Source organism: Dromiciops gliroides, chromosome 2 (genome assembly GCF_019393635.1).
Source record: "Dromiciops gliroides isolate mDroGli1 chromosome 2, mDroGli1.pri, whole genome shotgun sequence".
In the NCBI taxonomy this organism is placed as follows: Eukaryota; Metazoa; Chordata; class Mammalia; order Microbiotheria; family Microbiotheriidae; genus Dromiciops; species Dromiciops gliroides.
Genome location: NC_057862.1, coordinates 465,453,118 through 465,478,666, shown reverse-complemented (window position 1 = coordinate 465,478,666; position 25,549 = coordinate 465,453,118). Strand labels below are relative to the sequence as shown.

General features: G+C 37.6%; 1 protein-coding gene across 1 annotated transcript in view; it reads left to right on the top strand.

The window, feature by feature from the left end:
• The first annotated feature begins 822 nt into the window (after positions 1-822).
• NUDCD3 (NudC domain containing 3) overlaps positions 823-25,549 on the top strand; it is a 125,247-nt gene continuing 100,520 nt past the window's right edge. Inside the window, exons 1-2 of the mRNA XM_043988373.1 lie at positions 823-1,226; positions 6,818-7,143. Of these exons, the coding sequence (XP_043844308.1) occupies positions 1,035-1,226; positions 6,818-7,143 (518 nt within the window). The 5' untranslated portion in view covers positions 823-1,034. The remainder of the gene's footprint in view (positions 1,227-6,817; positions 7,144-25,549) is intronic.

Here is a 25,549-nt window from a genome sequence, read left to right as displayed (position 1 = left end):
GGGGCACTCCTTGGGGCCTGGCAGAACAAGCACTGCACTTGGGAGTAACAAGACTTGTGTTCAGTATCCAGTCTCGCTGTGCGACCGCGGGTAAATCACCTAATCTCTCTGATCCTCCTTTCCCCGGCGGGCAAAACCCAAAGAAGTTTAATTTAACACCAGCTAAAGCCCTCGGGACGTCGGATCCCAGATCCGGGTCTACCCCAGTTCTAAGGTAGCCGAGATAGCCCAACTCCTCCCACGATTCAAACCAGGAAAAGAAACTCAGAAAAAGGAGCCCGAAACTCGGGGTCACGTGACCCCCCCCCCCCCCCCGGCGAGCACGCACAGTGATAGGTGGCGGTGTTTTGTGTGTGTGTGTGTGTGTGTGTGTGTGACGCGCATGCGTTATGTGAAGGTTGAGAGGCATAGAAAACTTCCTCTGCCCTCTTCCAACAGGGTCGCCGGGTGTCACGTGCTCGCCAGCCCTAGACTTTCTGGTCTGGGCCCTCTTTTGGTTCCCCCCTGCATCGAGCCTTTTTAGCTAGGGCACCCACGCCGGAAATCCCAACGGCGGCAGAGGCTTCGGCGGTGAGCTAGGGACGTTGTCTCCAGAGGCCAGAGGGGCAGGCCGGAAGTGCCTGGTCTCGGCGGCTGGGTGGCGGAGCCGTTGACGGTGTGCACGCACACATATACACACAAACACACACACACACACACACACACACACATTTTCTCTCTCTCTCTCTCTCTCTCTCTCTCTCTCTCTCTCTCTCTCTCTCTCTCTCTCTCTCTCTCTCTCACACACACACACACACACATTTTCTCTCTCTCTCACACACACACACACACACACACACACTCACACATTCTCTCTCTCTCTCTCTCTCTCTCACACACACACACACACACACACACACACACACACCGGAAGCCGCTGGTCAGAAGCGGAGGCGGCGGCTGAGGCTGAGACCGAGGCCGAGGCAGGCCGCGGCACCCCCAGTCCCCGAGTGTCAGTGTCCCTTCTCACCGCGGGGCCGACCGGGCCGGTCGCCATGGAGCCCGGGGCGGCAGAACTGTACGACCAGGCGCTGCTGGGCATCCTGCAGCACGTGGGCAACGTCCAGGACTTTCTGCGGGTGTTGTTCGGTTTCCTTTACCGCAAGACCGACTTCTACCGCTTGCTGCGCCACTCGGCGGATCGCATGGGCTTCCCCCCCGGGGCGGCCCAAGCCATGGTGCTGCAGGTAACCCGCGAGGGGCCACGCCGGGGTGGGGCGGCTCGGCGCGACCCCACCCGAGGGCTGCGTCCCTTTGTCACCGGGGCCCGGGGAGCTGCCCCTTCGTCGCCACCTCAGTCCTGGTGCCGGTTGGGGGAGAGGGAGCCCGGAGCTCCGTGTCTTCTTGGGTGGTTGGGGCTAGTTGCTGTCCCTCTCTGGCTCGCACCTTCCTTCTCCGTAAAGTGACAGGGTTAGACGGGATGACCTCTAAGACCTCTTCCAGCTCAGACATTCTAGGAGTCTCTGTGTGGAGGGATCTGAGTCCACTTGGTCTCTCCTTGTCTGTCAGAGACCCACTAGTGAACTGTCTTCTCCGAAAGGGCGTGACTGGGGGGCTGTGTGGATTTGGAATCAATCAGGATTTGTTCTTAGGAGCATAGATTTGCTGTCAGAAGAGACCTAGAGGTTATCTTAGTGCCCATCTCCTCCTTTTGTAGTTGGGGAAACCGGGTAAAAGAACTTAAGTGATAGATGCCTGCCGTTAAGCAGTGGTAGTGAAGAAATGGCATTTGAACCCAGGTCATCTCACTCCAAATCCAGCACAGGACCACAGTGCCTCTTTACTGTGATGTTGGACAAGATAGTTTGTCTCTGGATTTTAGTTTCTTCATCTGTAAAACGGGTAATAAATATTGCTTCAAGCCCATGAGTATTTTGAGACTCAAGTGAGGTATGTAAAATAGCTTTGCAAATCTTGAAAGAGGAATATAAACATTACCTGGTGAGGCCAAGATACCACTGGAGGCTTGAGAGAACTCCAACTTCTTAAGAGGAAAACACAAATAACTTCAATAGACTCGAGTGATGTTAAAGTAGAATAATTGACAAAGAGGTTGAAGGGAACCAGGATGATATGCTGTCAGGTTGTGGAATGGATGCAATTTCTTTTTCAAAATTTGATGATTTTTAAAGTATCTATATTTAAATCCAGAAGCAAAAATATTAATATCTATCTGAGTTAGAAAAATATTTCCTATATTTGTCATATTAGTAAGTTGGTGTCTTATCCCTCTACTAGGATTGTAAATTTAAAGCTGGAAGGGACCTTAGAGGACATCCAGTCCAACCCCCTCATTTACAGATGAGAAAATTGAGGCCCAGAGAGATTAAGTGACTTGCTCAAGGTAACAAGATAGTAAGTATCAGAGGTGGGATTTAAACTTAGGTCCTTTGACTTGAAATCATGTTCTTTTTTTACTTGAGGGTCAGTATTGTGTCTCCTCTAATCTTTCCTATGACCAGAAATCTAAACTATCGTTCTGTAGAAATGATGATGGCGATGATGCAGATCAGGGGTTCTTAAACATTTTCCAAGACCCCTTCTCATCAGAGAAATTTTTACTCAACTGAGGGTATATAAAATAGGTATACAAATCATTCACTGCCAAATTTTTTCCAACCCCCACATTGTTACTTAACCCCATATGGGGTTGGGTCTCAACCCAGCAGTTTAAGATGCTTTGATATAGATCCACAGTTTAAGAAACTTTGATATAGATCACATTTATATAGTGCTTTACATGTTATTTAATTTTATCCTTATGACAGCCCTGTGAAATAGATGTTAATTATCTCCATTTTAAAAATGAGAGAATAGGTTTAGAGATGTTAAGTGACTTGCCTAGGTGTGATAATACAGCTAGCAAGTGTGTGGGATAGAATTGTTTTTCTTTTGGCTTTAAAAAAAAATTCATTTGTTTTAATCATCCAAGATCTGTCTTCTTACCCTCCTATTCCAACCCCCTACCCTCTTGTGTTCTTGAGAAAAAAACCCATTACAAACATGTATAGTCAAAGCAAATTTCCACATTGGCTATGTCCAAAAAAAATTCGTCTCATTCTGCCTTCTGAGTACTTTATCTCTCTATCAGGAGGTGGATAGCATACTTCATTTTTTTTTTTTTTGGGTGAGGCAAATTGGGGTTAAGTGACTTGCCCAAGGTCACACAGCTAGTAAGTGTCAAGTGTCTGAGGTCAAATTTGAACTCAGGTCCTCCTGACTCCAGGCTGATGCTCTATCCACTTTGCTGCCCGGCATACTTCATTCTTAATCTTCTGGAATCCTGGTTGCTTATTATGCTGATAAGCTCAGTACAATAGTATTCTATTCCATTTATGTACTATATTTTGTTCATATATTACCCATTTTATGGACACTTTCAAGTTCCCATTCTTTGCCAACTTAAAGAAAGCTCTAAATGTTTTTGTATAATTTTGGAGGTTTTTTTTTTCTTTTTTTTGGTGGGGCAGTGAGGGTTAAGTGACTTGCCTGGGGTCACACAGCTAGTAAGTGAAGTATCAAGTGTCTGAGGTCAGATTTGAACTTAGGTTGTCCTGAATCCAGGGCCAGTGCTCTATCCACTGAAATCTGAGTGAAAAGGTAGAATGAGATTGCACACCTAGAAGAGAGAGCAGAGAAATTTACCACGTCTACTGCTGTTATCCTCATTTTACTGATGAAAAAACTGTGACACAGAAGTTGAGTGCTTTACCCATGGTCACTAAGCTAATAAGTACCTGAGGCAAGATTCTAACCCTATATCTCCAGAATCCCAAGTACAGTACAGCACTGCATATACTAGGCCAAAATGACTCTCAATAAGTGAGCAAAATAAGCAATCAAATATTAGTTGACTGATTCAGGCAGAGTACTATAATACATCAACCATTTAGCATGTGATAGTGGATAGATAGCATGCTAGTCCTGAAGTCAGGAAGACCTGGGTTCAAATTTGGCATCAAAGAGACAGAGCCAAGATGATGGAGTGGTAAGAAATACTGCAGCAAGCTCCACTCCAAAAAACTCCTCCAAACGGATCTAGAAAATGCTCCAGATTAAATACACCAAATCCTGATGGGGAAATCCAGAAGTCACAGTGAGTCATTTGTCCAGCCCATTTAAGCTCAGGGAGACAAATGAGAAAGTCCATGGACACTGGGGAGGAGTCTGGCCTGAATTACAAGGTGTACAAAATATTGTGGTGCCCAGGGAGAAGCTATGCACTAGGGCAGGAAGAGATCCTAGACTCTTACAATGCATTCTTAGACTCATACCAAGGCATCACAACAAGGACAGGTGCCAACTGACAGCTTGTCACTCATATCCAGTTTCAGGTCAGAGAAGGCAAAACCTCAAAAAAGAAAAAAAAAAGGTAGAAAAAGTATGGTTCAATTTGCATCCAGATTCCACAGTTCCTTTTTCTGGATGTGGAGAGCATTTCCATCATGAGTCCTTTGGAACTGTCTTGGATCATTGTATTGCTGAGAAGAGTTGTCTATCACAGTTGATTATCACACAGTGTTGCTGTTACTGTGTACAATGTTCTCCTGGTTCTGCTCATTTCACTCAGCATCAGTCCACTTAAGTCTTTCTAGGTTTTTCTGAAATTTGCCTGTTCATCATTTCTTTTTTTTTTTTTCAGACTTTGAATAATGATCTTTTTAAAAAAATTATAAAAGTATTTTATTATTTTCCAGCTACATGTAGAGATAGTTTTCAACATTTGTTTTTATAAGATTTCTAGTTTCAAATTTTTCTTCCTCCCCCCTCCCCAAGACAGTAAGTAATCTGATATAGGTTATATATGTACAATCACGTTAAACCAATTTCTGTATTAGTCTTACTGTGAAAGAAGAATCAGAGCAAAAAGGAAAAACCTCAAAAAAGAAAAACGATAGCACCAAAACCAAAAGAAATAGTATGGTTCAATCTGCATCCATATTCCACAGTTCTTTTTTTTCTGGATTTGGAGAGTATTTTCCATCATGAGTCCTTTGGAACTATCTTGTACCATTGTATTGCTGAGAAGAATCAAGTCTATCACAATTGATCAACACATAATGTTGATGATACTGTATACAATATTCTCCTGGTTCTGTTCATCTCACTCATCATCAGTTCATGCAAGTCCTTCCAGGTGTCTCTGAAATCTGCCTGCTCATCATTTCTTATAGCACAGTAGTATTCCGTTACATTCATATACCACAACTTGTTCAGCCATTCCTTAATTGATGGGCATTTCTTTGATTTCCAATTCTTTGCCGCCATAAAGAGAGCTGTTATAAATATTTTTGTACATGTGGATCCTTTTCCCTTCTTTATGATCTCTATGGGATACAGACCTAGTTCGTAGTGGTATTACTGGATCAAAGGGTATGCATAGCCCCATAGCCCTTGGGGCATGGTTCCAAATTGCTCTCCAGAATGGTTGGATCAGTTCACAACTCCACCAACAATGCATTAGTGTTCCAGTTTTTCTGCATCTTCTCCAACATTTATTATTTTCCTTTTTTGTCATATTAGCCAATCTGATAGATATGAGGTGGTACCTCAGAGTAGTTTTAATTCGCATTTCTCTAATCAATAGTGATTTAGAGCATTTTTTCATGGTAATAGATAGCTTTGATTTCTTCATCTGAAAGCTGTTCATATCCTTTGACCATTTCTCAACTGGGGAATGACTTGCATTCTTATAAATTTGATTTAGTTCCCAATATATTTTAGAAATAAGGCCTTTATCAGAAACTTGGGCTGTAAAAATTCTCAGCTTTCTGCTTCCCTTCTAATTTTGGCTGCATTGCTTCTGTTTGTACAAAACCTTTTTAATTTCATGTAATCAAAATGATCCATTTTGTATTTTATCTATCTCTTGTTTGGTCATAAATTCTTCTCTCCATAGATCTGAAAGGTAAACTATTCTAGCTTTAAATCTTTGATCATGTGACTAGCTAAATTCAATGGAAGTTGGGACTTGGTAGCTGATTTGGTGGGAGGAACAAAGGAAGGAATGAAAGCAGGAAAAAAGAGTTATACATTATATGCTAGGCACTGTGCTAGGTATTTTATAAATATATCAATTGACCCTTAACAACCAGGGGATTATTATCCTCATTTTGCAATTATTATCTCCATATTGCAGCTGAGTATAAACTGAGACAGAGTTTCACATCTAGGAAGTGTCTGAGGCTGGTTTTGTTTTCAGGTCTGCCTTGACTCTAGGACCAGCTGTTTTATCCATTTTGCCACCTAGCTGCCTAAGGAGTGAAACTTGAATCCAAGATGGGGGGATAGAATTAACAGAAAGGGTAACCTGCTTTGGTGGAAATATGATTAGTTTATGGCCCTGACAGGAGCATTCAGGAAGAAATGCCCAACAGACTGGGTATTTGGAAATGGTGGAATAGAGTTCAGGGTTTAAAGTTGTCTGTGTAGATATGAGTCATTGTGATCTCAATTCAGTAACTATGTATTGATATGCTCTTCTGTACAGGCATCATACTATATACTATGTGCTATGGTTGATTTAAAATAAAAATACCTACCTGCATAAAACTTATTTCAGTGGGAGAATATATAAAGAGAGAATACAGACTACAGGAGCAACCATAGTTGGGGGTCAGGAGAATGAGGAAGAGCCCACAAACTATAGGTGTTACTTGTGATCTCTTTTGTCTCTGTTGCATTTTGATATCGAACTTAACAGATTCTAACTCATGACACAGGATGTATGGTACTGTACTGGATAGTTGTATAGATCATATTATTCTTTTGGTTTTAGGTGTTCAAAAACTTTGAGTACATGGCTCGTCAAGATGATGAGAGGAGAAGAAAGGAACTTGAAGAGAAAATGAGAAGAAAGGAAGAGGAGGAGGCTGCTGCAGTGGGAGCTGCTGAAAAAGTACCAGTACCAGCTCAGGAGGTGGAGATAGACTCTGCCGTAGAGTGTGGCCCAGCCGCAGGGGCTGCTGGACATCAGGAAACAAAGAGGGTGAAACCCTCTGCACCTCCAGGGGCTGAGCAGGAGGCAGGTCACAGTTCTACAGAGGCAGAACCTCCAGCAGTAGCTGTGGCTGATGTTCCAGTTGAACCACCAGCCCTTCCCAAGTAAGGATTTCAGTTTTGCTCCTTCTTTTCCATCTCATGTTGGCAGTTGGGTTTGACTCAAATGGGATTTTACATGGTAGGCATGCTTTTTTTTTGTCCTTTTGTTTATTAAGCACAACACATCATAATGCATTATGGTGCTTCAGATGTTCTAAACTGGATTGTAGAAAAGATAGCGAACATTTTTTCTCCCTATTTTCTCTCTGTGGAAATTAGTACAGTAGCATAGAAGCTTGACTAAGAATTCAAATATACACTAAGAATCAGAACTCCCAGTTCACCTGACTACTGTTTTTCTGAAGCCAGAATCATCCTTTGTAAGCTCTCTGAGCATTATTGGGAGCTTTTCTTGTTTTTCCCTGTGATATGTAGTATAGTGCAACCTCTGCAATCCAAGCATATACTATACTGATTATTATGTAACATTTTAAAAATCCTCATGATTTCTGGATGATCCAAACTAGTTACAAAGGTTGCCTTTTTTGTAGCCTGCAGGCAATTTGGTTTTCTCCTTATGTGAATAAAGTTGAAACTTTCCTGTAGAAAGCATAATAGCTATATCTGAGCTATGGCATAAGAAAAGAAGAAGTTATATATTCTGTTATGCTTTCTTTTTTAGGTGAGTCTCTTGATTTCAAAGATAAATGTAGATTTTTTGTACCTTTCTATTTATAGGTCTGTTTGGTTCTTATTGTTCAGATTCACATTCATAATCACTTTTTTTAGTGTATAATTGAGTTCTTAGTCCTTTTTTTTTTCCCTGAACCCCCATAGGCCAGGGTTAGACTTGGTATTTTTGTTGGAATAGTAAAAATACTCCTTGACTTGAAGGTAATTGATTGCCAGTGACTTATATTTATCACTTTATAAGGAATTATCTCATCACTGACTGTTTAATATTATGGTTTCCTATTTCTATGAATGATCTGCCTGGTTCCTTTCAGAACTCATCTTTTTCTTTTTCTTTCTTTTTTTTTTTTTTTTTGAGAGGCATTAGGGGTTAAGTGACTTGCTGAGGGTCACACAGCTAGTAAGTATTAAGTATCTGAGGACAGCTTTGAACTCAGGTCCTCCTGAATCCAGGGCCAGTGCTTTATCCACTGCGCCACCTAGCTGCCCCAGAACTCATCTTATTCTAATTTTATTGCTACTTTGATGGCTCCTTCTTCAGTGGTTCTCTGATCTTGTTTTAAGTGCTCCCTCCAGTAGTGCAAATTAGACCATCTGTGTCTTCTCAATCTGTGCAACTCTTGTATTTCCCCTCCTGTAGGTCTTCCACAAGGGCTATGCCCAGCATATTGGGAGCTTTCCTTCACTTTTTTTTTGTATTTTGTGGTTACCAATGGAACAAACAGTCTCTGCATTGATCATGCATTGCTTTTGAAATTTGACTGGCACATATCTTTTTCTAGTTATGTTTCTCTGATAATATTTTTTGTGTTGGATTATTGTATTCCTGAGAATAGTTGTCATTCACAGTTCTTCATTGAATAGTATTGCTGTCACTATGCACAACATTCTCCTGGGTTCTGCTCACTTTACTATCTTCAGTTCATATAAGCCTTTCCAGACCTTTCTGAAATCATCCTGCTTGTTGTTTCTTATAGCACAATAATATTCCATCACAATCATATACCACATCTTGTTTAGTTATTCTCCAGTTGATAGGCATTCCTTTGATTTACAGTTCTTAGCCATCACAAAAAAATGCTGCTATAAATATTTTTGAACAAATTGGTCTTTTTCTCTTTTTGGGGATGTCTTTGGAATATAAACCTGGCAGTGGTATTGCTGGATCAAAGGGCATGCACAGTTTTATATAGCCCTTTGGGGATAGTTGCAAATTGTTGTCCAGAATGGTTGGGATTAGTTCACAACTCTACCAAGATGCATCCCAGTTTTCCCACATCCCCTCTGTGGAAATTTATTTTGATTTGGGGACCCTACCTTTGGGCTGAGATTAGAAAGCCTTAGGCCCTCAGGGTTTCTTCTGTGTGGGAGGTGCTGGTGCCCCTCCCCCTCTGCTTCAGCTGAGCCAAAAAGCCCCGTGGGCTGTACAAGACACCAGGTCAGACAGCTGGGGGGAGGGAGCCCCAGCTCCCTCCACCCTGAGAGGATCTATCCAAGAGATGCCGGGCTCTGTCGTAGGCTGTGCTGAGGTCCCAGGTGCGCAGCAGGGGCACGGGACCCTGGAGCCCTGGGTATGGTATGCACAAGACACTCGAGCGTTCCCGTCCCCCCAGCCACAGCCCTGGCTGGCAGATTAGCTTGGTGTGTATGGGGGTGCAAAAAGCCCTGAGATTTGAGTGGAGAAAAGGAAAATATATATAGACCTGGGAGTTAGACTCAGGGAGGCTGACAAGATTAAGAGAGCAGAAAGGCTAGAGCACCAAGAGATGGGGGAAGGAGAAAAAGCTAAGAGCAAGAAGGGACGGAGACCAAAGGACAAGATTAAGGCAGGCTGACAAGATTAGAAGAACGGAGAAGGAGAGGGGTGGCAAAGGCAGCAGAGGGCAGACAGACGGAGTAGACTGACAGAATGGAGCAGACAGACAGAACAGGAGGCAGCAGAGAGCACAGAAGTGGTCAGCACAGGGTACAGGTTGGAGAAAGTGAAGATTAAGAGAACAGAAGGACACAGGAGCACTAGGAGAACGAAGGAGAGGTTGGTGAGAAACACAGGGGTTCAGTGGTGGCAGTACGGAGAGGAAAGTGAAAGTTATAAGAAAGTAGCTGAGCAGTGAAAGTGGAACATACCCTAAGGCAAGAGGAGGCTATGGCCCTTATTGTATTAAAAAGGTTCCAGGCTCAGCAGGTGGAAAGAGATGCACTGCAAAGCAGTCAGGTTGTACATTTTATTTCCCTGTGTTCTTAATTTTAAATAGTATCTCATAAATAAACTCTGCCTTGATTATTTTTTTAAAAAAAGGCGCAAAAGGTGGGAAGAGACTGCAGGAATGCAGTCAGGTTGTACATTTTATTTCCCTGTATTCATAATTTTAAACTGTATCTCATAAATAAACTCTGTTTTGATTATTTAGTTAAGAGGCTTCTTAATCCTGTGTGGAGAAATTTTAAACGGCCCTTACTAAGTTAATAGCAGTCAGATAGCCAGTGAGTCAGAAGTCCCCAGATTAGTCCTCCAGTCAGATTAGTCTCCCCAAATTAGCCCTAGTTAGCTAAAATATTTCTACATTTGAATGGTGACCACGGCAGGACTTACGGCCCAATTATAATTTTTCTAAACTTATAATTTTTCATATACTTATAATTTTTCATAAGTCCAATTATATAATTTTCCAGACTAGATTAGATATAATAATAAATTTTTTTTACACACCTCCAACATTCAACATTTTCCCTTTTTGTTATATTAGACACTCTCATAGGGTGTGGAGTGGTACCTCAGAGTTTTTTTAATTTGCATTTCTCTGATCAGTAGTGATATAGAGTATTTTTTCATATGACTATAGATAGCTTTGATTTTTCTTTTTTTTTAAATAAAAGTATTTTATTATTTTCCAATTACATGTAAGTATACTTTTCAACATTTGTTTTCATAGCATTTTTAGTTCCAAATTTTTCTCCCACTCTCCCTTCCTTCCCTCTTCCCCAAGATGGAAAGCAATCTGATATGTTATATATGTGCAATCACATTAAACATATTTCTGCATTAGTCGTCTTGTGAAAGACGAATCAGAGCACAAGGGAAAAACCTCAAAAAAGAAGGAAAAAACAGCCCCAAAGTAGAAACAGTATGGTTCAATCTGTATTCATAATCCACAGTTCTTTTTTCTGGATGTTGAGAACATTTTCTATAATGAGTTCTTTGAAATTGTTTTGGATTGTTGTTGCACTGCTGAGAAGATCCAAGTCTATCACTATTGTTCATCACACAATGTTGGCTTTGATTTCTTTTTCTGAAAACTGCCTGTTCATATCCTTTGACCATTTATCAGTTGGGGAATGGCTTTTATTTTTGCAAATTTGACTTAGTTCTCTATGTATTTGAGAAATGAGGCTTTTATCAGAGATACTTGTTGCAAAAATTCTTTCCTAGTTTTCTACTTCCTTTATAATTTTGGTTGCATTGATTTTGTTTGTGCAAAAGCTTTTAAATTTTATATAATCAAAATTATCTCTTATATTTTGTGATGCTCTCTATATCTTCTTTGGTCCTAAATTCTTCCCTTGTCCATAAATTTAACAGATAAGCTATTCCATGCTTATGATATCACCCTTTATGTGTAAATCATGTAACTATTTTGACCTTATTTTAGTATATGGTGTGAGATGTTGGTCTATACCTAGTTTCTGCCATGCAATTTTCCAGTTTTCCTAGCAGTTTTTGTCAAATAATGACTCTGTTCCAAAAGCTTGGCTCTTTGGGTTTATCATATATTCGATTACTATAGTCATTTACTTTATTGTAATTCATATCTATTCTATTCCACTGATCCACCACTCTATTTCTTAACCAATACCAGATTGTTTTGATTATTACTGCTTTATAATACAGTTTGAAGTCCAGTACATCTAGACCACCTTCTTTTGCATTTTTTTCATTCATAAGGAGATGGTTCTTTTTTTTTTGCCAGTAAGCATTTATTATTAATTAACATTACATATTATTAAAGTATTGACCATGTGGCATTTAACATCACCCAAAAACACCACAGGGCCATATTTCTGAGAGAGAGAGAGAGAGAGAGAGCGCGTGAGTGCGCACGCGCACATGTCCTAACAGTCTACCTTATCCTAAGAGGGGAGCGCTCACCAACCAACAGCAGGTCCAGACCAAGAGTTGTGTTCCAAGATGATGTGAGCCAGGAGCCTCGTGTGTTCTTGGCTTTTGATAGAGGTATGTCACTACATACTGATCAAACTGACTGGCTAGTATCATTCAGTTCTATTGGTTGATGTGACTTGAGGGTGGCCCATATTAAAATGAGCTGTATCCCGATAACATCTGGGCCTAATGGGTGAGACCCCCTGAGGGGCAAAGGTTTATTTAGATAGATGTGGCATAATCCCAGTGGTTCACTGAGCTAGTCAGAAGAGTCTCTCCATTTCTATTGTATGCCCTGAACAGGATTAGGTCCTGAAAGAGATTAGAATTTTTTCAAGAACTCAGTTTTCTGAAGTGGGGGATGAGGGGGGAGCTAAAAACTCGGTCCCTGGGTCCCTAAGAAATTAGTTATTAATAATTATTTTCTCACAAACCCCTATCTGATTCATTGAGAAATTTTTCAAATAAATATTACAAATATTTTGCAAAGAGTTCTTAACTATGGGGCTTATGATGGTAAACAATATGAAGGGGAATTAAAAAAACGAGTGACACGTTGACAAAACTAAAGGGGGAAGTCCCCTTTAGGAGGTAGACATTGCAAATAGTGAATGCAACAGGGAAAAGGGAAGCAAAAAGAAATGTCCATTTAAGTCTCTGGAAGTCTCATCTCCTACAGATGATTCTTGGGACATCATCTTGATGCAGTTCTGTATTCTAGGTGTGATCTCAGGTGTGATTGCAGAGAAGTCTTTCCCAGGTTCTTTAGATGTTCTTTCACAGCTAGAAAATCTTGGTAGCTGGAAAAGGAGGTGGTTCTTGACTCAAGTCTTGGTGCACATAGTTGGTGGAACATAAATTCCATTCCTAATTTTATACTGTTCTTGAGACTAGTCTTTCCTATCTCACATATCCTGGGAGTGCAGTGGCCACTCATAATCCTAACCCTACTGCTGATTGGCATGACTTTGTCCTCCTCTATTTCTAACCTGGGCCCATTCATCCTATCTTCAGCAGCCTGGCCCAGCCTCCATCTTCCCTATTCAGAGTCTTATCACATTGGTGTCAGACTTTGTGCAGACACTTGCTTTAGCTTTTTTGCTGCTCAGACCTGCTGAGCCTGAGCTCAAAACAGGTGTTACAGGTATGGTTCACCATGGGGTGGCAATTTTGTGTGTGTGGAGTGGATTGAGATATTGAGGTTTTAATTTTAAAAGGTGATTGGATATAACTATAGATTCTGAATTTAGGATACATGATACAAGAAAGCCTTTTGAGATTTTGACAATTTGTGTATGGATTAGACTGAAATGAAAAAGATTGGTGACTGAGATGGTCAAAGAGGAGTGTGCTTTCAAGCTTTGATACAGTAGAATTCAGGTGCTAAGTGACTTGATTTTCTCATTTCCCATAGCCTGATTGAGCTTAAGACTTAATACATATCTATTACTATTACAAAGATGGCTAAAAATAGTTATTCAGAAGTCTTCTAGAGATGCTCTTGACTTTTCTTTTTTGTTTTTGTTTTTGTTTTGTTTTGTTTTTTAGTGAGGCAACTGGGGTTAAGTGACTTGCCCAGGGTCACACAGCTAGTAAGTGTTAAGTGTCTAAGGCCGGATTTGAACTCAGGTACTCCTGACTCCAGGGCCGGTGCTCTATCCACTGTGCCACCTAGCTGCCCAACTTTTCTTTTTGCTTTAACTTTTGTAGGCTTATTAAAAATCCAGATTTTTTACAATATTTGTGAAAATGATTTTTCTTTTTGGGGGGCCAAAAATGATTTTTCCTGAAGTGTAAGTTTGACTATGTCACTTCTGTACTCAGTATAATCTCCATGATCTTTAGGATCAAATATAAGTTCTTCTGTACAGCATTTAAAGATCTCACCTTACCTTATTAGACATTGTTCCCATCCAGGTACCTTATGATCCAGCCAGATGGCTTCTGGCTGTGCTCATGTACTGTACTCCCATCTCTTGCTTCCATGCCTTTGCACTGGCTATTCTCCATGCCTACAATTTGCCTCTCCCTTACCTCCATTTCAGAATTCGTAGGTTTCTTCAGGTTTCAGCACAAGCACTACCTTCCATATAAAGACTTTCTGATTTTCTACGTCTTTCCCTCCAACTAGTAATGCCTTTCCCCCAAATCACCTTTTCTTTACTTTGGTTATACCTATGTATGTACATGTCATTTCTCCCTGGCTAGATTATTAATTGTCTTGATGGCTGGGACTATTTCACTTTAATCTTTGTATTCCTAGTGCCTGTTATAGTGCTTGGAACACTGTAGGGACTTGATTTTTTTTCTCCAGGACCTTCAGCTTTATTTACCAGTTTTAGGTAGATTCACACACACAATCTTGTTACTCATTGTTATGGAGTTACAATTTTAATACAATAATTAGGTATTTAACAGTTTCTCCTGGTTCTCCTTACTCTTTCTAAAAATAATTATTTTAACTTAACAAACACCAAATAAATAAGCATTTCCATATACCAGCTAAAACAGAAAGGAGATTGTACATGAAACCATGAATATGCCTTGCTTCAGTTTGCTTTTCCTTTTAAGTACAATACAAATTCACCATGAAACTTTTGTTGTTTTTGTTTTGTTTTGTTTTGTTTTTTTGGCGGGGCAGTGAAGGTTAAGTGACTTACCCAAGGTCACACAGCTAGTAAGTGTCAGGTGTCTGAGGCTGGATTTGAACTCAGGTCCTCCTGAATCCAGGGCTGGTACTTTATCCACTGCACCACCTAGCTGCCCCCATCATGAAACTTTTAAAAGTGTCATGAATATATCTTTCTCTTGTGTTTATTTAAAAAATATTTCGGTCGCGCCTCTTTCTTTTTTCTTTGATAACTCACTAACTCTTTACCCCTTTTTCCCCTTCTCTGACACTTAATAAATTCTTATTTGATTGATATGAATAGTTTTACCTATTATGGGTTACTAGTGGAAGGAACTCCCTTCTTATTTTTTTCTCACCTGCTACTTGGCTACTTGGTACCAATTTACTAGGATGAGTGAAGATTGCAATTATTCCCCAGTTGCATAAAATGTCCTACTTTCATCCTTTCAGGCAGTGAAGCAAGGCAAATGAATGGTACTAATGCTCACAAACCAGTTTTCTGGTCTAACAAGTTAGTAATTTAGAATTTGTTTATGTTCTCTCACCCCACTTTGTCTCTGGCTTCAGTGTCTGCTACTGCTGAGAACATTTTGGAAAGTTTGGGGCTGGTGATTTTAATGTCTTGTTTGAGCTCTCCTGGAAGGGTGGTTGAGTAGGATGAGGACTTGTTCTAAAAGATAAGTAGAGCATGTTTTGTAGTGAGAAAGAATCAGGGACCAAAGTGGAGGTTTCATCTTTGGCTCTGGTTGGCCCAGGTGTAATTGCTGTGTGATTCTTACAGTTCAAAATTTTTAAGTGAGCAGGTATGTGTCCCCTACCTCAGAGTGTACCAGCATGTCTAGCAGTTAACAAAACCCTTTGTTGGTAGTTTGAGAAAATGCCAATAAAACTGAAGGCCAGAAATTGCCTTTGTAAAAGTGTGAGAAGTCTTGAGAAGACCACACAGTTCTTACTGCCTATGTTTGCAAACCCATGAAGGTTTGTTGGCCAGCACTGCTAGGATTCTTGTGGTGTTACAGCTAGCATTTGAGCATCTCTTGTAATGAGGGGATATGTAGTATAGTTAAATGAAATAAATATATGAATTTTCTTAATTTGCTTTAGTCAATATTTCAACCTTTGTTATCAGCAAATGTTTGAATACTAATAACCATACTAATAGCTTGAATTTCCTTACCTCTCTGTGTTAAACCTTTGAATAATAACAATAATAAATATTTATTTAGTGCTTTAAAGTTTCAAAAGGCTTTATGTAAATTCTTTCATTAGATTTTTCACAACAAATGTGAGGTAAATATTCCAGATATGAGTAGGTAAATACAGAATGAAGGCACTTAACTACCAGTAGTGAAATTGCTAGATGGTTCACAGTTTCAAAATAAACTGGTACTAGAACAGTAGAGGGGACTTGTACAGATACCTATATCAGTAAAACTTACATTTCAAATAAAAAAAAAGTTTTCCGTCCCTGCCGTATTCTAAAAGGATATTGCTATTTTGTGCCATTATTTTCTGAAGTAGGAGAGTGGGAATCACATCAGTGCTTTTTATCTCTTTGTCCTTTGAATTTTTTTTTTTACAAAAGAAAATTTTACTGCCTTTTTCCACCTTCCCCGTTTAGATATTTTGAAAAGCAAGAGATGGACAAAAGGTACAATGGGAATAGAAAGTATTTATATGGTTATGACTACATTTATGTTTAGTTTATAAATTTGGAGGTCTCTATCCTTCAACTCTTAAGAGACTATTTTAATAGTTCAGCTCTTTTGTCCTTCAGTAACTGTCCCCACTCTCCCCTGGAGGAAACAGTAGAATTATCTGTCTTTTAACAGATTTGATGCTATGAAATTCTACTTTTTCGTGCTGTAGTGAATATTGTTATTGCAAACTACCTCTAGATCTATTACATTAAAATGGGTAAAGCAATTGTGACAAACCAACAGTTCCTTTTTGTAGGTGAGTCTTATAAAGAAAAGTCTAAATGGCTCTCAGGTTAATTAGATGACTTTTGATACAGACCAGTATTTGAGTGCTTTCATATATCTGATTTTTATCACTAAGTTCACGCAACCAGTGTTGATTACAACCCTTCTCTGCTCTCATCCTTTGTATTTCTTACCAGTATCTTTCCAGATCTTGCCAGAGGCCTTTCTGTGGTTCATTTAATATTTTAAAATAGTCTTTTGAGTGTCTTTATGTTTTCATTAAATCTTGCCAAATAATCAGTTTTTCTCCTTTTTTGGTCACAGATATCCTTGCTACTGTCTTTTTTGTTGTGCTTCTCAAGTGTAAGTCATTGTTGGTAATATGATGTAGCCTATTTATGCCTGCTTTTTTACCTTTCTGTTGCCCTTTGACTCACATATAAATTTTTAAAAAGTCATGTTGATTTGTAGCCAGATAGCTTTAGTGGAGACTATTGATGTTTAAAGAAAAGGGCTTGTGTAGTAATGAGTGTTTTGAGATTAATGAGAAAAAGAGTTTTCTATATGTGATCTACTCCACTCTCTATTCTATTTTGGGTTCAACTCATTTTCCATTTTGTAGTTCCTGTCCAAGATAGATAGAAGTTGCCCATTCAGCTACAAGTCATAGTCTAGGTAATAGGCATTTTTTATCCATGTTGTTTTTCTAGTATATGGATTGTTAGGCCAATCAACAGGCACATTTTGGAGAACATCTTCAATAGAGATTCTTTTTTATTTGGACTTGACACAGGACTTCTTCTGGATCTATAGTTTAGCAACTCTCTCCTTATAAGGAGGCTCACCCTGCCCTGGAGGCAGAAGGAATGGTCATATTTTAGTGTATGGAATTGATTCATAAATTATCAGATTAATTTAATTCAACAAATATTTATTAAGTGACTTTGGCATACAAAGCAGTATATTATGTGCTAAAGATATAAGGTAAAAAAACTACATGATTCCTACCCTCAAGGAACTCATAATTTATTTATTTTTAAATTGCATTTTATTTTTTTTCCAATTACATGTAAAGATAGTTTTCAGCATTTATTTGGGGGGGGGGGGACAGGGCAATGAGGGTTAAGTGGCTTGCCCAGGGTCACAAAGCTAGTATGTGTCAAGTGTCTAAGGCTGGATTTGAATTCAGGTCCTCTTGAATCCAGGGCTGGTCCTTTATCCACTGCACCACTTAGCTGCCCCTTCAGCATTCATTTTTGTAAGATTTTGAGTTCCAAATTTTTCTCCCTCCCTTTCCTTCTCCCCTCCCAAAGCCAGCAAGCAATCTCATATACGTTATATATTACAATCATGTTTAACACATTTCCACATTATTCATGTTGTGAGAGAAGAATCAGAACAAAAGGGGAAAGGGAAAGAGGAAACAACAACACAAAGTAAAAATAGTATGCTTTGATCTGCATTCAGACTCCATAGTTCTTTTTCTGGATGTGGAGAGCATTTTCCATCATTAGTCTTTTGGAATTTTCTTGGATCATTGTATTGCTGAGAAGAGTCAAGTCTGTCACAACTGATCATTACACAATGTTGCTGTTACTGTGTATAATGTCCTCCTGGTTCTGCTCACTTCACTTAGCATCAGTTCATGTAAGTCTTTCCAGGTTTCTCTGAAATCTCTCTGCTCATCATTACATTCATATACTACAACTTGTTCAGCCATTTCCCAATTGATGGCGTTCCCTCAATTTCCAATTCTTTACCACCACAAAAAAAGCAGCTATAAATATTTTTGTACAAAGAGATCCTTTTCCTTTTTTTAATGATAACTTTGGGATATAGATCTATTAGTGGTATTGCTGGATCAAAGGGTATGCACCGTTTTATAGCCCTTTGGGCATAGTTCCAAATTGCTCTCCAAAATGGTTGGATCAGTTCACAACTCCACCAACAATGCATTAGTATTCCAATTTTTCCACATCTCCAATATTTATCATTTTCCTTTTTTTGGTCATATTAGCCAATCTGATGGGTGTGAGGTGATTACTTAGATTAGTTTTAATGTGCATTTCTCTAATCAATAGTGATTGAAAACATTTTTTCATATGGCTATAGATAAGGAGCTTATAATTTAATAATATAAACTTGTGCTTAAGGTTAGTTACACTAATGACTTGCTATTTCTCTTATTCTATAAGGTTCTTCACTCTGCATTAGTAAATATAAATCTTTAAATATTTTTCTGAATTATTTATATAGTTCTTACAGTAAAGTAATTCCTTCTCATTCATGTACCACAATTTGTTTAGCCAATCCCCAACCTATGAGCTTTGTTTCTAGAACTTTGCTACCTCACAAAGTACTGCAATATATATTTTGATGTCTACAGGACTTTTATTTCTGTCTTTTTCTTATTTGGAGTGTTTGCCTACCAGTACTTCTATAGTACTTCTGTAGAGTGGTATATCTGACTCAGAGGTTATAGACATTTTAGTCTTTTTTTTTTAAAGTGTGATTCCAAATTTCTTTTTTTTGTGTGGCAGTGAGGATTAAATGACTTGCCCAGGGTCACACAGCTAGTAGGTGTTAAGTGTTTGAGGCCGGATTGGAACTCAGGTACTCCTGAATTCAGGACTGGTGCTTTATCCACTGTGCCACCTAGCAGCCCCCTCCAAATTACTTTTAAGATCAATTCATATTCCCACCTTGAAGTGTGGTCTGTCTTCCTGTACCCCTCTAATATTTACTATTTTGGTCTTTTGTCATATTTGCCAACTTGTGTATATGAAGTGAAACCTGAGTTGTTTTGACTTTCTTATCTCTTATTAGTGATTGGGAGCAATCTTTCATATGTTAATAGTTTTCAACTATTTTAAGAACTGTTAATATCTTTTGATCCTTTGGGGATTTGTTTTGGTCTTATACATGGTGTTAATTTCTATATATCTTGTACAGGGTGTCTCAAAAGTCTTAAGTGCAGTTTTAACTAATCTTAATTTATATATATATATATATATATATGGTACTTCCAAACTCAAGGTAGTTTTACACTATTAAAATTAATATATAATATTATTTCATGTATATATAATTTATATATCTCTCTGTATAACCCATATTAGAGATATTTGATGCAAAGATTTCTCCTCCTCAAATTGACAGTTTACCTTCTTATCCTAGTTAACATTGATTATTGTTGGTACAATGTCTTTTAAAAAAAATTTTTTTGGGGGGGTGGTGAGGCAGTTGGGGTTAAGTGACTTGCCCAGGGTTACACAGCTAGTAAGTTTTAAGTATCCGAGGCTGGATTTTAACTCAGGTCCTCCTGACTCCAGGGCCGGTGCTCTATCCACTTTGCGACCTAGCTGCCCCCAGGTACAACATCTTTTTAATTTCCTATAATTACAATTACCTGTTTTATTTTTTCTGATGTCTGTCCCTTGTTTTGTTAAGCATTCTCTTAGCTGTAGTTGAGAATACCTCTAACCATTTTCTTTTAGTTTAAAAAATGATATAATGTTATAAACATATAATTTGAGTATTGATCTGTTCTTTTGCTTTGTATGGTATAAGGTGTTTCATTAAAATCAATTTCTCGTGGAACTGTTTTGCATTTTCCTCCAGAAGTTTTCTTAAATACGGTATCTTTTCTGAGCCATTTTGATATTCTTGTGTTTATTTTAACACTGGGTTATTTAGTTCATTGTTTCTTTTTCTTTTTTGCTTACCTAATTTGAAAAGCTATCCTATGGACTAGGGAATTTTCTTGAGGCCTTTGAGCTATAAACCTTTTATGGAAATGTCTGTATTTGTATTGGAGGTATGTGAATGTCCTATGGCTGGACAGTGTTGATCTAAAAGTACAAAGCTCTTTATATGGAGACTCTCTATCCTTGAGCTTTATCTAGAGTGGCCTAGGTAGCATTTGTGTGGTAGAACATATTTTACCTTGCAGATGTTTCTAGTTCCCTGGAAGAAGAGAGAAAAAAGTTGTCTACAAGGTTTTTATATATATATGTATATATATGTATGTATATATATATATATATATATATGTATATATATATATATATATATATATACATACATACACACACACACACACATATATGATCAGATTTGTGATTTCATCAATATAAGATGAGAAAACTGCTTCTCCCAATGTATAGTAGTAACTGTGGCAATTTACTCAAGAACTTGGAGCTTGTGAATTGCTCAAGGTCATACAGCTATCATGTGTCAGAAGCAGGATTTGATTTCAAGTCATCTTGACTCTGAGTTCAGCTCATCTGCCTGTCATCAAATTATGTATGGTTACCAAATTAGCAAAATGCTTTCTCAAAAATCATCCTAATGTAGTTATTCCCTTTTCTATTGTTTCAGTGTGATTCTAGCATCTGTTTTCTTTCAGGAGCAAACAGTGGTCTATGAGAGGTTTTAACAAGATAATCTATTAGGTCCCTTCTAGTACTATGATGTAATTTGGGGTGTACCTATAACAGAAGCATTTTCTTGGTTCCTTTCATTGAAGACATTTTACCTCTAGGTGTCACTGTGGTTAATGAAAAGACTGTTGCATGGTTGCATGAGAATCTGATGATGATTATACAGAGCTGTAGAAGGGCAGATTCTATTTTTTCTTTTACAAAATAGAGCAAATTCTTAAAAAAAAAATAGCGCAACAAAAAAATGCACATTGTAGTATGAGAACCATTTCCCCCCTCTCTGATAGTGATATATCTACTGTAGATGGTGGTATAAGCCACGTAGATGTTCAAATAATATAGTAGAAACCTGGGTTAATAACTGTTATTATTTGCATATGTTGTGGGTCAGATGATTGTGGCTGAAGATGAGAGTTGTGAAAGTCACTCAATTCAATTTAACCATTTTCATTAGATACCTAATAGAGCTTTTAAGAGGTGTTCTTTTTCCTGAAGCCATTGTTCTAGACGGGTCTTAGTGTATTTGAATTGGAATGCAGTATGCTTGTTCTGGGTAACTATGCCCTCCCTGATATTTGTATTGCTTCTTGGGAGAAGACTGGAAGAATTCATCAATCTAAAAAAATTGTTTTTTGCTGGGGGGGTGGGGGGAGAATGTGACTGTTATACAATCCTTTCCATAAACAAAGAAGAGATTTGTATATGAAACCGAATCTCTATTATCTATAGCTTGTTTTTTGAAGAGTACATAATAAATTTAACATGGCAATTTCAATTTTTTCTTGTTTGGTCTTTCTGAATTTCCTTCTGATGTTTTTCTTGAAGCTCTTTCTTTTTTTTGGCATCACTCTCACTACCCTTACACCCCACTGTACTCCAGACAATATAGTTATACACAACAGAACCACACAGAGGCTATGTCTGAAAACATGTTATTCTGCATTTCTTCTCCATCACCTCTATGTAAAAGAGGTGGGAAATATGATTCATCATCAGCCTTTTGGAGATTATGGTTGTTCACTGCATTGGTCAATTTTGAAGACTTGTTGATCGATTGGCCGAATTTTGAATGGAATTTCTTTTAATCTATTCTTGCTGGGTGTTATTGGGAGTATACAGAAAAGCTGGTGATTTGTGTTGGGTTTATTTTATAATAACTGCTAAAGCTATTATTTTAGTTACCTTTTTAGTTGACCCTCTGACACATATTTGCAAAAGGGCTAATTTTGATTTTTTATTGTCTATACTTATTCTCTTAATTTTTCTTGAATTGTTACTATAGCTAGAATTTCTAGAACATATCAAATAATAGTGGTAACAGTGGACATTCTTGCTTCATCTTATTGAAAAGGCTTCTGGCATTTCTACATTACACATAATTCTAACTCTTCTTCTATATAGGTCCTGTTTTACTCTGTTAAGGAAAAGCTAGTTTATTTTTATGAATTTTTTCATGTTTTTTTTTAAAGGGGTATTATATTTTGCCAATAGCCTTTTCTGTATCTATAGATGCATTATTATGATTTAAGATTGTTATTGTTATTAATAGGATCTTTGAGGTTTATAAATTTCCTAATAGTTAACCAACTTTGAATTTATGGTGTAATCCAATTTGGTCATAATTGGTAATCTTTCTTCTGTTTTGTTGTAGCCTGTTTGCTAAAATTTTATTAAGTATTTTAATATTGATAGTCATAAGAGATAGTGGTTTATAGTTTCTTTGCTTTAGCTCTCCCTGGTTGGCTCTCATGCCTATATTCTTTTCATAGGAGTTTGGTAGGTTCCCTTCTTTCCCTACTTTTGCAAACAGTTTATTTAATAAGTTTATGGGGCAGCTATGTGGCATAATAGATTGAGTGCTAAATGTAGAATCAGGAAGACCTAAGTTCAAATTCTGCCTCAGATACTTAATAGCTGTGTGACTATGGGCAAGTCATTTAACCTCTTAGCCTCATTTCTTAATCTATAAGATGGAGATGATAATAATAGCATCTACCTCACAGGGTTGTTGTGAGGATCAGTTGAGAACTTCCCAAACCTTAAAGTGATATATAAATAGTTTATTATTATTATTATTATTACAACAACTACTACTATTAATACTATAATTTTCATTATTAATAGTGTTAGAATGAACTGTTCTTTAATTATTTGATAGAATTCACTTATAAATCTATCTGTTCTTGAAGTTTTTTTCTTTCAGGATTCCTTTATAGTTTACTAAATTTCTTTTTATGAGATTGGATTATTTAAACATTTATTTCATGTTAGGTTAATTTGAGCATTTTGTATTTTTGTAAATATTTTGTTTTAAGGTATCGTTTTTGCTAGCATATAATCAGGCAAAATAGTTTGTAATCAGTTCTTTTTAATTTTTGATACTTACAGTTTGGTTTTCTTTTTTGTCAGATCAGCTAACAGTTTATTTTATTTCATATTTTGAAGAATTAGTTTGTAGTTTTATTTACCAATTAAATGGGTTTTTTAAACCAACTAAATGTTTTTTATTTTGTTCATTATTTTTTCAAACCTGATATTTATGAATTTAATTGGGGCTCTTAAATTTTTTTCTGTGTTCTAGGTTTTTTTTTTTTTTAACTTTAATGCCCAATTTATTAATCTGTTCTTTGTTTTCTGATGAAAGAGTTTAGAGATAGAGATTTTCTCCTAAGACTGTTTTGGCTGAGACTAAATTCTCAGAACTGTGTGGTAGACATTTTACTACAATGATTTGTGGTGCCCTGAATCTCAGACATCAAAGGGATTTATGTAAAAATAATTTAGTCTTTTAACTATCTTAGCAAATTATAGGGGTATCATGGTGAATTGTAGTATCATTCATGACTGTCATCTTCTTTTCTATGAGTTGGGGTTAAATCAGTTTCTTAATCCATTTTGAGGAACTTTCTAGGAAAGTTTTCTTTTCCTACCTCTCTTCTCATGCGTCAGCCAATATTTCATCTTCCTACTTTACTGAATTTGGAACTTTTTTTCTGAAGAAATTTTTGGTCACATTTATATAGTAGAAGTGGCCAGAAACACTTAATTTAAATTGCTAGTTAAGAAAACTCAATTTAATCTGTTTTGTCCTACAAAAAGTACATCCTTATTTTTAGTCTTCACAATTTAGAGATAGCCGTAGGCTTCATTTTTAGAAGGGTTATATTTGCTTTACATCTTAAAAGTAATGATTATATTGCTTTTTTCCCCAGATTATTTTTGACAGTTCCCCAGAAAATTAAATTGCCATTTTGTTATTTTATTTACCAAAGCTAATTGAAATCATTACTTGAAAAGGCATAGGAAGGTGAGCCATCTCTATGCTAGTCATGAATATTTGGGGGATATTTTTATGATGTATCAAAATAGCAAGTAAGAGACATATAGGTATTCTCTTTAAATTAACCAAACATATATCTCCATTTTTGAAGTTTTGAGAATTAGTTGCCACACATAAAATGTATATGGGAGATATCCCCCCTTATCCTCCCCTCCCTACCCCTTCCTGCAGACCTCTATCATATTAAACTGTTTGGTTTCAGCCAGGTCAACACATATGAAACTTAAAATTTGTAGTGTATGAGGTATTATTCGATCTCTATCTCAAGAACTTTTAAAAATTGTAAACATAATAACTGTCAAAAAAGACAAATAGCAGCCAATAATACAATCTTACATAAATCTCTAGTATATAACTAAGTAAAACCAAACAGCTAACCAAATAACAAACAAAAATACAGTTGCTCTATGTTCTCTGTACAAGCAGGGGCCATAAAAATTTCCAGAAAAGTGTTTAGGGGATGGAGGGTAAGGAGTGGTGTTATGTGCCGTTCAAAATCAAGATGGTCAGCCTCAGGTACTGATGCTCGGACAGGTTATTTATTTGTTTTTGTTTTGTTTTTAAAAAGATTGTTTCAGGTGTGGGATTTTTGTTTGTTGTTGTTGTTGTTGTTTTGGGCCAGGGCGTTATAAATAAAATCTCTGGAAATGTTTTTTGTACAAATAGATCTTTTTAATGAAATCTAGTGAGACTATAAGCTTCTTGAAAGCAGGGCTCATTTGTCATATTCCTTTTGCATATTCTTCATTTCATTCTACACAGTAAACTTCTGTGAATGTTGGCAGGTTGATTGACTCTGTTTAGAAATGTCTGCCATTCTTAGCTAGATGTGAATCATTTTATTTAGGGTAAAGGAGGTTGTGTCTGAAAAAAAGAACAAGAAGTCTTAAAAAGTTTTTATTCCTTTAATAAAAATTGTTTGAAAAAAAAGTTCTCTATTCAGTAGTCATTAGTCCTCTATTTTCCTTTTCCATTTCTACTTCCTTTCTCCTTTCTTTAATCTCCCTTCCCAGAATAGGTGTAGACAGTAATCTAAAGAATATTATTTGTCTGTGCCTTGGGACAAGTTGAAATTACTGTCGTTGGAAGATAGCATAGTCTAATTGTCCATGGCTTGCCTTGACACTGGGAAATTTGACCTCTTCAAGCTTTGATCATTTCTTTGATTCTCTTTCCTCTATGGCTGCTTGTATAGTTGGAGTTAGGTGTGGGGAGGTGGAGAAAGAAAAGACTTCTTGATGTGTATTTATTTCCCCTTCCCTCTGAACCCCAGCATAA